Below are 12,742 nucleotides of genomic sequence, written 5' to 3'. Positions count from 1 at the left end.
GAATTGGGTAGAAGTCTTAAATTCTATCTTTTATACTCCTGTGACTTTGCACAAGTTACTTACCCTGTTTAAGCCCCAATTTCAATATCTGTAAAACTGAGGGTTATAATTCGCAATCTTGATAATAGAATAGATAGAATAAAATGTGTAATGCATGATGCATAGTAGATGACAGTGATGATGATGAAGTGTAATAAATGATTATTAATGGCTTTCATGGGCTAAAATGTTTTCTTAAATTCTTCCAATACAGTTACCATTAGTGCATACTGACCACTGATTCTTTTGACATCACTGTCATTGAAATAAAATATTTTTAAAAATCTATGATCCTATTAGACCTAAATGTCTGTTCACATAAAGAATACCAGAGAACCAGTGTTTATCAACTGTCTGTATATTTATAAGATAAATAAAACCTTTATTTAAATTTTTATAAATTTAAAACCAAAAGCACATGACTTTTCTCTTAATTTTACCACTTCATACCCTTGGTCATTGATTAACTCAATAAAGTAAATGCTTTAATTCAATAAGGCAAAAATTGTAAAGCCTTTCTTATTTTTTTTTGAGTTTTTTTTTTTTGATTAAGATATTACATATGTGTCCTTGTCCCCACGTTACCCTCTACCCCCCCCCCCCCGCTCATGCCCTCACCCCCCCCCCCGTTGTCCGTGTCCATTGGTTAGGCCGATATGCTTGCATATAAGTCCTTTGGTTGATCTTTCCCCCTTACCCCTACCCTCCCCTACCTTCCCTCCAAGGCCCGACAGTCCAATCAATGCCTCTCCGTCTCTGGATCAGCCCTTGTTCATCAGTTTATGTTGTTCATTATATCCCACAAATGAGTGAGATCCTGTGGTATTTATCCACTCTCCAGTTCCATCCATGCTGTGGCAAATGGTAAGAGTTCCTTTTTCTTCTTCCTCTTCTTAAAGAATACCTTTCAGCATTTCATATAATGCTGGTTTGGTGGTGATGAACTCCTTTAGCTTTTTCTTATCCGTGAAGCTCTTTATCTGACCTTCTATCCTGAATGATAGCTTTGCTGGATAAAGTAATCTTAGTTGCAGGTTCTTGCTATTCATCACTTTGAATATTTCTTGCCACTCTCTTCTGGCCTGCATGGTTTCTGTTGAGAAATCAGCTGACAGTCGTATGGGTACTCCCTTGTAGGTAAATGACTATCTTTCTCTTGCTGCTTTAAGATTCTCTCTTTATCTTTTGCTCTTGGCATTTTAATGATGATGTGTCTTGGTGTGGTCCTCTTTGGATTCCTTTTGTTTGGGGTTCTCTGCGCTTCCTGGACTTGTAAGTCCATTTCTTTCACCAGGTAGGGGAAGTTTTCTGTCATTATTTCTTCAAATAGGTTTTCAATATCTTGCCCTCTCTCTCCTTCTGGTACCCCTATAATTCTGATGTTGGTACGCTTGAAGTTGTCCCAGAGGTTCCTTACACTATCTTCATATTTTTGGAATCTATTTTCTTTTTTCTTTTTTGGTTGGGTATTTTTTGTTTCTTTGTATTTCAAATCTTTGACTTGATTCTTGGGATCCTCTTGTCTGCTGTTGGATCTCTGTAAATTATTCTTTATTTCAGTCAGTGTATGCTTAATTTCTAGTTGGTCCTTTTTCATGTCCTCCATGGTCTCACTATACTTATTGAGGGATTCATTAAATTTATCGGCGGTTTCCATAAAATTCTTGAAAAACCTTATAAACGTGGCCTTGAACTCTATATCCAGTCGTTTGCTTTCCTCCATTTCTGCCATTTGTGACCTGTTTCTTTGTCTCCACATTTTGGCTGCTTCCCTGTGTTGATAGAGTGGCCCTGCGCGCCAGGTGTCCTGTAGGGCCCAGTGGCTCAGCCTCCCCAGTTACCTGAGGTGGACACTCTTGGTGCACTCTTGGTGCCTTGGTTGTTGTAGGAGCACTGGGAGGAATTGACCTCCAGGCCAATTGGCTGTGAGAATCAGCTGTGTCTGAAGTGGGAGAACTTCTGTGCTGAAGACACCTTTCTGGGGCAAGACTTGCTTCAGTGGGGCTTTGGTGCTCACTGAGTCTGCTCCCTGAGCGTGTCCCTTATGGATCTGAGGAGTTGCAATCTGATGGTCCCCCTCTGACCACTGGGTACAGTGGCTCCTGGATCTAAGGAGGTGCTAATTCAGCCTCTGCCTGAGGCCACACAGCAGGAACCAGGAAGAGGCTCAGCTGTGAAGCAATGCAAGCCACTGCGGGGCCTTGAGCCTTCTCTTGGAAGTTTCGGGTCTGCCTGGCTCGGCTGCAGTTAGGTACATTCACATGCAAAAGCCTCTGCAGCAGCCTGGGTGGGGCAGGGTCTCAGGGAATCAAAGGGTGGAGCAAAGAGCTATGGCTGATTCTCCGCCCAGCCCTAAGGAGTCTCGGGTCTCAGTGACCCGATAGTTGCTGCAAGCACCTCTGAGGGAAAGCCACACTCAAGTTCGCCCGCTGCCCGACAGTCCAGCTTCCCGTATGAGTCCTGGGTCCCCAGAGACTTCCCGGAACCGGAGTTCAGAGCAGTCGGGAGCTTGTGATTCCAAAAGACAGCCGCGTCCTCAGGTGCCACCCCCTTTCCGCGTGTGCGCGAGCCACCGTACCTCTGCACTTCACCTCCACAGCTCCTCTGGCTCTCCGTGTGCTTTTCTTTCCTTCTAGTTGTAGAATTTACACTCAGCCAGCCTTCCTGTTTTTCTGGATGATGTCCGCTCTGTCCTTCGCGGTATTTTTCAATTGTTGTGGGAGGCGGCACTTTCCTGGTGTTTATCTATGCTGCCATCTTAGTTTCTCCTGCCATTCTTATTTTTAAAAAAATTAGTTGTGCTTTTAAAATCTTATGGAATATTAACTGTCAATAAAAGTAGGAGGTTTCGATACTTAACTAGGTCTTTATTGTTTTTGCAATATAAAAATCAAATAGTTTTCTGATAGCATCATTAAACTCTATGGTACTTGTGATTGCCATGATATTCTTGTAGCATTATTTTTGGCACAAATCCAGTAGTGTTGACATTAACGTGGGAGGTTTCTGTTTTGACATTTTGTGGTATGAGGATTCAGGTATAGAAGAATGATTTTTGCATTAATGCCAAGCCATTCAAATTCATTGCTCTTTCATAAGCAAATATATGCCTATGAGGATATGCTAGCTTTGATAAAATTCCTCAACATTCAGAATGTGGCAGTAGGATTAATAAAATTGGGTCATTAATCCAAAATATGTGCATATGTTTCAGCATGGAAATAAGTATATAAAATGATAATAAATGTTATTAGCTTCCCCATTTGAATTTAGTGACAGCAGGTGAGGACTTTTATACAAGTGAAATTATATTTATTTTGTGCAATTAATGGGAAACTATAATTTTTGGAGCTGAAGTTTAGAATTTAATAACTCATTACACCTAATTTTATTTTGTTCTACTCAGGGTAAGCTTGGAAGAAATATGCAAATAGAAAGCCTAGAATGTAAAAGTGTAATCCAATCAGTTATGAAAGTTAACACTATAACACTACTGACCAGACATAAACTATTTTAAAAATTTTTCCTTTTTATTGAATTTATTGGCACAGCAAAATTATACAGGTTTCAGGTGCACAATTTACAACACACCATCTGTACACTGTATTGTGTGTCTACCACCCAAAGCCTAAATATTGACAAAACATAATTGTAAATTCCTTCTTGGGGATTGATAAAGTTAGGTCTTCACATAGATGGAAGATAAACAGAAAGAAACAGGCCTCTTGTAGGGGATGAAAAATAATGTTTTCTTTTCCCTTCTAGGTTCTTGGCTGTAATAAAATGCATTAATAGGAGGGAGAAAGAACACAGTTTAATTATGTACATACATATGGTAGTCTTATAGAGATGTGAGACTGGGAGGCAGCCAGAAGATTGAGGCTTATATATTACTACAGGCCCGGTGCACAAAAATTTGTGCACTGGCGGGGGCGGAGGGTGGGGTGTCCCTCAGCCCGACCTGGGCCCTCTCATAGTCTGGGACCCCTCAGGAGATAACCACCTGCTGGCTTAGTCTCACCTCCAGGTGGCAGATGGCAGGCCTGATCCCACGGTGCCTGCCCCGCCTCTCCAGGTTGCAGATGGCAGGCCCGGATGGCGGCAGGGTGGACGGCCAATCACGCTGCCCCGCCCCGCTGCCCTGGGTCACACACGGGAGGCCTGGATGGCAGCGGGCAGGCAGCAGATTGCGCTGTCCTGCCCCGCCTGCAGTATGCAAATTTAACATCCATCTTTGTTGGGTGAATTTGCATACTCTTCTGATTGGCTGATGGGCATAGCAAAGGTACGGTCAGTTAGCATCTTTGTCTTTTATTAGTGTAGATTCTGAGCAAAGGAAAGAGTTAGAGGAGTCTAGGGCTTCAACCTTTGTGGATTGGAGTGGGGACAAGGGCAGGGGCTGTGGGGGAGTCTGACTGGGCGAGGAAGAAGTCTTTGTTTTAAACAAGAGTTATCCTGCCAGGCAGGTCTCTCAAGTGAAATGTCATTGCTAGTAATAGCTCTCTTCCTAGTAAAGCTTCTTTTCTAACGTAAATTTCCTTTATAAATGCAGATTTTCATTACAAAGGGTAACTTCTCTATTTTCTAAGCTTCTCCTGTGTCTGTGTTTTCTCCAAAGAGCATATTTTGGGGTGGCCTATTCTTCTCTTCATAACAGCATCTGTAAAATGCTGCTAAAGAACAAAATTCAAGTGAGTAAATTTTAAAGATCTTATTGACTTTGTTCCAAAATTTATAAATCAGACAGCATCCCTTCTAGCAGAGAGAAGGAGCTCCAAAGAGCTACTATCCAAAGCAAGATATTTTATAAGCAGAAGGGAGTATGAAAAAGGAAGTTTTATGAGGCATTGTAGGGGAGCGTGGAATTGATAACTGGAACTGTGAGATGAGGTTTTTCCCCCCAGGGTTCTGCTCTCCATGCCGAAGAATAAGCTCCGTGGCCCAGAAGATTTAAGCAAAAGTGTGGAAAATTTATTACAAGCAGATAAGCAGATTCCGACTCTCTGCACGGGGGAGGGGAGCCCGATAATCTCTCCCTGTGGTCACCTGATTGATTCCCTCAATTGTTCTTGCCCAGAAATGGACCTGAACTTTCCCTGTTTCTATGTGTTTTTTCTCTGTTCCTATGTTGAACTTTCTCTGTTTCTATGTGTTCATACACCTTGTTGCTGCAGGCCCTCCTTGTTTTCCCATGCCTCTGGCTTTGTGTCCAAAAACATTTTATTATTTCAGCATGGTTGGTTTCTGTTATTAGACTTGCTCAAACTGCCGTGTCTGCCCCTGCCTGTGTTCTACTGGCCTTTGTTTCCCACTGGACCCCTGCCCTATCTGCCAGCATTTCAAGCTAACTTCTCTCAGAATGAGCCACCCCAAAATGTGCCACTTTGGCATGTGGATTATTTTGAGTTGAAGGCAGTTGTGATTCAGCAGACTCAGGAAAAGCTTTCTTCTCCCTTAACTGCCTAAAAGAATTTAGATAGAGAGCCTGTACCCTGAAAAAGCTATTACCAGAGAGAACTTTTTATATCAGAAAAGCTTATCTGCATGGCAGGGCAACCATTTGTTGACCAAACATCTACTCATCTCATTTTACGATGAATTGTCTGTCTCCCTTTTGAAACCCCAGATCTTTACCCCCTTTTCCTCAATTACCTGCCTGCCTTGGAATTTCACTTCTTTATGGGCTCTCATGGATGAATATTTACTTTGTTTTTCCTCTGTTAATCTGTCTTGTGTCAATTTGATTATTAGACCAAGCAGAGAGCCTAGAAAGAAAGAAGGAAAACATTTTCCACCCCTACTCCACAAAAAGTAGATTGGTTATTGCAGCGGTTCTTAACCTGTGGGTCGCGACCCCATTGGGGTCGCCGAAGACCACCGGAAAACACATATATAATTACATATTGTTTTTGTGATTAATCACTATGCTTTAATTATGTTCCATTTGTAACAATGAAAATAGATCCTGCATATCAGATATTTACATTACGATTCATAACAGTAGCAAAATTACAGTTATGAAGTAGCAACGAAAATAATTTTATGGTTTGGGGGTCATCACAACATGAGGAACTGTATTAAAGGGTCGCGGCATTAGGAAGGTTGAGAACCGCTGCTTTAGGGGATGGCAAGGCTGTACTATCAGGGAGATTACCTAGCTAATGCTGATTGGGCAATTCCGATTGAATGGTTTAAAATTCCATTCTGGGTGAGGTCAAACTGTAAGTCAGTCTTGGTTTGGTGATGTGGGGCTTAGCATATGCAACTTCATTTCGGGCCTGTTGTCTTGTCCTTACCAATGCAAAACTGCCTTCTTACATTCTTAATTTTTTACTGAGGACTTACTCTCTGCTGGACACTATGGAATACTCAAATGAATATCATGTGGCCTCCCTTCTCAAGAAGCTCTCAGTTTAATGACTCTGATAGTTTTCCTTAGTCTCCCAATAGCATTTTATAGAAGTGGTCATTTCTTCCTGAGATCCTGTCTTGGCTTTGGATGCAAGGAAGTATTCCAATTTCTTCATATGTCTGTCTTTCACTTTCTAGGATTTCAGCTTAATGGGGCTCATTGAGTTCTTATATAGGCTTTAGGTTGGCTCCTTTTGCTAAGAAGTGGTGTCCAATTAAAATTAGATTTTATTTAAACCTATAGTGATTTGAATATAATGAAGATTCATAAAAACAATGTAGATGCTTCCACCCCCACTTCTCTCTTTTATTCATCTGTGCTTTCTTCAAGGTTTGGGCTTTCAGAATCAACTTAAGGCTCCTTTCTGCTTTTTCTGCATTTCACATTTCAGTAGCTATAGGACTGCAAACTGCTGAGGGTGTTCCAGAGTTGAGTACTAGATGAGGCATTCTTCTCTGGTAAATGCTTATGGTGAGTGGAATTCTATGCTTACTCAATGAGATATATACCTCAACATCCAAATCCCTTCTAGGGAACGCTCCTGCCAAAACTATTAGATGCCTATAGGTTCTGGTGGTGATGGATATGCATATGAAGAGTTTGGCTTAAAATATTTCAAGGAATTTGACAGTGAAAAAATAATAAAGTCTTAAATATGATAAATGTTTTTAAATATATAAAGTAATATAAATAGATAATTGCTGCTTAACCTATACTACTTTATTCCATCAAAGAGGCCACAAATTTGGGGTGTTCTCTTTGTAAAAATAATGGATGGATTATGTAATATTTGGGAGTTTTCTATATTCAGGCTTATATGTGTTAGGGTTGCCAAAGGAGGAGTACACAAGGCCGAAAGTGGTAAAGAATTATAAATGTATTAGATCCTCTGGAAACCAGATGGGCTGACTCCCAAAATGGTTCCAGTGAGCCAGATTAGGAGGAGTGGGAGATATACTGTATTCTCCTATGGCGGTCAGAGTAACTGGTGGGCAGGAGTCTGGGTGTAGTCAGTCCACTGAAAACTGGGTTAGGCAGTTTAATGGAAACTGAAAGCAGTTTTCATATCTTGCAAAACCTGTAATGAGAATATAGTGGGGCCTTGACTTATGAGTGTCCCGACTAACGAGTTTTTCGAGATACGAGCCCTCAGCCGATTTTTTGCTTTGAGTTGCGAGCTAAAGTTCGGGTTACCAGCCAGCTTCAGATACCCCACCGCTAGTTGGCGCAGCGAACATCACAGTGAAGGCCACAACATCAGCCCAGCATCATGTGTCTCACTTGTTCACTTTTGATTTGACATACGAATAATTTGAGTTACGAGCTCAGTCACGGAATGAATTAAACTCGTAGGTCAAGGCCCCACTCTAATAGGAAAACCTCCGAGAGGGTGAGAGCCCCAGGATGGGCATAATGGAGTGCAGGGAAAAGGTAGAGACTATGCCGAATAGTCCAGCCATTTGTTTTGTTATTTTCCCTGTAAGCTGAGGGTCTAACATTTTCTTCCTCAAGGATTTTAAGCACTGAATACTTCCAGAGCAAAAGGGGTGTAGGGTCTCTTCTATAACTGCTTCCTGCTGAAAAGCAGTAAGGTTTTCCTTCAAAGCTAAAAATCCTTGCTCTCTTTCAGAGGGACAATGAGACCTGGGCACAAAAGGAGGTTGTGATGGTGTCTAGGAGTGCTATTTTCTGAGTACAAGTAGGGCTTGTAACTTGGTGGAGACAGACTGCTTTATAAATTTTAGTATTATTAGAGAAAAAGCTAGAGCATCAAGAATTATGACAAATAAGTCTGGTGGAAGGAAAGAAACAGTCTGGAGGGTTGTGGTCTAATATACCCAAATTAGGTTTATTCTCTTAAGTTCATTTGTCCTTGTGTATGGTTGGCAAATGGCATAATTGGATTTCTGCTGTCTCTCTCCCTGAGTAGGTTGATTTAAGCTATTTACCCTCTGCCTGGGGAGGAATAGTGCAAATAATTTACTCTTAAGTGTCCTTGGTTTAGGGACCATAGGATTTACTAGATGGCTGCAGATTGCTTGGTATCTAGATTTGCTAGATGGCTGCAAATTGCTGTTTAACTAGCCCAGTTTCCCTATTCTGCTTGTCCTGGCTTGCTGGCCTGTGTCATTTATATAACTTCCTTTTAAAAATTTCTCCTTACAAACCTTCTATAACTTTCACAAACCTTTCTGCAACTGTCACCAACTTTTGATAACTGGAATGGTGAGCCGAGGTGTTTTTCCGGGGTCGTGTCTCATGATGCCAAAGAATGAGCTTCGCAGACCAGAAGATCTAAGCAAAAGCGTGGAAAATTTATTACAAGCAGATTCAGACTCTCCGCAAGGGGAGGGGGACCCAATAATGGTCTGCCCCTTAAAGTTTTGTAGTACAGGGATATATATTTGCTACAAGCCTGCTCTGTGTCTACCTGTGTCGTCACCTGATTGATTCCTTTAATTGTTCTTGCCCAGCAATTGTTCTTGCCCAACAATTCCTTTAATTGTTCTTGCCCTGAACTTTCCCTGTTTCTGTGTGTTCTTTCTCTGTCCCCATGCTGAACTTTTTGTGTTTCTATGCGTTTGTATACCTTGTGACTGCAGGCCCTCCCTTGTTTTCCCATGCCTTCTGCTTTGTGTCCAGAAACAGTTTATTATTTCTGCTTGGTTGGTTCCTGTGATTAGGCTGCTCAAACTGCCGTGTCTGCCCCTGTCCATTTTCCACCTGCCTCTGTTTTCCACTGGACCCCTGCTCCCCTGCCCTGTCTACCTGCGTTTCAAGTTAATCCCCTCACCTTCTTACAGCTTTCAGAAATTGAGAGAAGTTAGCTTGAAATGCAGCCAGATAGGGCAGGGGTCCAGTGGGAAACAAAGGCAGGTAGAAAATGGACAGGAGCAGACATGGCAGTTTGAGCAAGCCTGATAACAGAAGCCAACCATGCCAAAACAAATACAATGTTTTGGATACAGAGTGGAAGCATGGGAAACCAAGAGAGGGCCTGCAATAAACAAGGTGTACATACACATAGAAATAAAGTTCAGGTCCGTTGCTGGGCAAAAACAATGGGGAAATCAATCAGATGGTGACACAACTAGATATGGAGCAGGCTTGTTGCACATATATACTCCTAGAACGACTTGCTTTGTTGGCAACCCATTCTTTGGACCCCTCCCCTTGTGGGGAGTTGGAATTTGCTTGTAATAAATTTTCCACACTTTTGCTTAAATCTTCTGGTCCGTGAAGCTCATTCTTTGGCGTCGCTAGACACGACCCCAGGGAAAACACCTCGGCTCACCATTCTGGTTATCAAAATAACAGGCTTTAGAACTCACTTTATTTTTTCTTCAAAATTCATCTCTATACCCCATGCCTTCTATTACCAAAACCATACAAATTTTCCATTTAATTAGAATTTTTAGCTCTTAGAAACCTTAATTTTCTAATGGTAACCAAAAAGTAAACATTTTAAAATTTTATAATGTTACTAGTGACCCGGTGCCTGAAATTCATGCACATAAAAAGGGAATTAAATGTAATAACTTAATTAAAAAATGTAAAAAAAAGGGAATTAGAGGAAATATTTTAATATTGCTATTTGCCCTTTCTCTATAATAGAAGTGTCAGAGATGAAAGAAAATTAGTAAGATGTATATGAAAATCTTCCTCCTGTCAGAGTCTAGGGCATGCCATAGGAACCAGAGTCAAGTCCCCACCCACCCACGTGTGCCTCAAAATTGCGCCGAGACCCAGACCTGGCTGGCCCCAACCCCATTGGATCCAGACCCAGCCGGCCCCACCCCGTCAAGCCCTTCCAGGTGGGGGGCATGGCCTGAGGTCCCCTGGCCCGGGCTGGTGGGGTGCGCCTTGAGGTTCCTCGTCAAGCCCTGCTGGGCGGGGGATGCAGCCTGAGGTCCCCCAGCCTGGTGCCAGGGCAGAGGGCATGGCCTGAGGTCCCCCAGCCTGGTGCCAGGGCAGAGGGCATGGCCTGAGGTCCCCCAGCCTGGTGCCAGGGCAGGGGGCATGGCCTGAGGTCCCCCAGCCTGGTGCCAGGGCAGGGGGGATGGCCTGAGGTCCCCCAGCCTGGTGCCAGGGCAGGGGGCATGGCCTGAGGTCCCCCAGCCTGGCGCCAAGGCAGGGGACGTGGCCTGAGTTCCCCCGTCTAGCCCCACCAGGAAGGGGGTGCAGCCTCAGGTCCCCTGCCCTGGCCCAGTGCCATGCAGCTTCAGGTCCCTGCTGTTTGCTTGTTGAAGCTCGTTATGGGAACTCGGCCTCTGCTGTGGGCACAGCCATCTTGACTGTTACAGCATAATAGTCCATTTGCATATCCCCTCTTTATTAGATAAGATCTCTTTTTCCATGACTACATCTACTATCTCATCATGATTTACAAGCAAAATCTGGAAAGCCTACAAAAATGTGTTTACCAGTAGTGGTTATCTAGGAATAATATAGAAAATACTTACTGTTATTTTGGGTGAAGAAAGTCAACTTTGTATAGTTTTATTTCAATGTAAATAAAATGTGGTTTTTATTTTTATTGGTTACTGGTTTGATAATAGGGGCTAAATCAGGACTTCCTATATCCCATTAACATATAAGGATTGACATGGATGATTAAAGGCACTTAGTAAGATCTTTCTCATTAATCAGCTCTGTAAAGGAAACATATACTCATTTTATTAAGGGAAAATTTTTAAATTAAATAATTGTTAAAAATTAAAATTTAATAAACAAATTATATGACATTGAAATCATTTAATCAAAGTTGAAATGCAAGTGATATACAAATCCTGAGTGTTATACTATAATAATTTGAATTTTTCTTTTTTAATTTTAGAGCTCGAGGAGCATATCTTTCTTATATACAGCCAGAATTTCTGTTTGAACCAGAAGATTACAAGAAATGGGTTGAAATGAGAGTAAGGGAATATAATTTCTTGGAACAACTGCTCAGATATTGAATTTACTGATTTTTGGTATTTGCTTGAAGGTTTCATTTCAGAATCCTTGATTTTTTATTTATGAAATATCCTAAGGATTATGCCTCTGTGGGTGACATATGCTAGTATATATATATTTTTGTATTTGTCTAAAAACCTCTGTAGAGCCGAGGCAGAAATGATCACATGGTTTTCTTTTTCTTTTTTTTCTTTTTAAAAATATATTTTATTAATTTTTTACAGAGAGGAAGGGAGAGGGATAGAGAGAAATATAAAAACATCGATCAGCTGCCTCCTGCACACCCACTACTGGGGATGTGCTTGCAACCAAGGTACATGCCCTTGACTGGAATCGAACCTGGGACCCCTCAGTCTGCAGGCCGACGCTCTATCCACTGAACCAAACCGGTTAGGGCAACACATGGTTTTCTTAAATCTATAAATAATTGCTTCTTTTAAGTGATTTAGAAATGAAGAATGGAGTCTGCTTATGTAAATTTTTTCTTAAAATGAATTTTTAGATTATATGTCTTCCAAACACAATACTGCTTTAACTTCTCCACCACTTGCCACTTCCTTTTTTCAATTTTACAGGAGGATATGGGGAATTTAAATAAGATATGCATAGTTTTTTTGAATTATTCAATTCATTTTATGGAAATCTATTGAGAAGGGGTATTGTTCTGAGATGTCTGCAGGCTTTGAGGCAACTCTAGTTGTGGTACTGTTACTATAGTCACCACATGACATTAGTAGTAGAGCCAATGGCCTTTTCTTTGCCACTCTCCTGAGTCTCTGTGGCTTAATTTAAAGAATGTGGCTCCCAGGGGTTCTGAGTTCAGAATAACTTTGCATTTCATTCTGCTATTTTTGCCCCAGAACTAGTGAGTGCACTGAATGAATACTAGTAAATCTATGACCTCAATAAAGGGCTATGAGTTCCAGAAAGTTACCTGTGTTGATTGTTTCTATGACTGGCGCAAGGAGAATTAGAAAAGATCTTTTTTAAAAAAAATGTATTTTTATTGATTTCAGACAGGAAGGGAGAGGCAGAGAGAGAGATAGAAACATCAATGATGAGAGAGAATCATTGATCGGCTGCCTCCTGCACGCCCTCTACTGCAGATCGAGCCTGCAACCTGGGCATGTGCCCTTGACTAGAATTGAACCTGGGACCCTTCGGTCTGTAGGCCGATGCTCTATCCACTGAGCAAAACCAGCTAGGGCAAGAGATCTTGATTAATGTATGAAGGGGACATGTAAAGGTTTTATTAAAAGACAATATATATATATATATATATATATATATATATATATATATATATATATATGCTAAGTAGTTACAATTTTG

General features: G+C 41.5%; 1 protein-coding gene across 1 annotated transcript in view; it reads left to right on the top strand.

Moving 5' to 3' along the window:
* The window catches only part of CFAP47 (cilia and flagella associated protein 47), a 467,420-nt gene that overhangs the window by 196,169 nt on the left and 258,509 nt on the right, over positions 1-12,742 (top strand). Inside the window, 1 exon segment of the mRNA XM_059678706.1 lies at positions 11,289-11,370. Within this exon segment, the coding sequence (XP_059534689.1) occupies positions 11,289-11,370 (82 nt within the window).

The sequence above is a fragment of the Myotis daubentonii genome, chromosome X, assembly GCF_963259705.1.
Source record: "Myotis daubentonii chromosome X, mMyoDau2.1, whole genome shotgun sequence".
NCBI classification, from domain to species: Eukaryota; Metazoa; Chordata; class Mammalia; order Chiroptera; family Vespertilionidae; genus Myotis; species Myotis daubentonii.
This window is presented reverse-complemented; position numbering and strand designations above follow the sequence as displayed.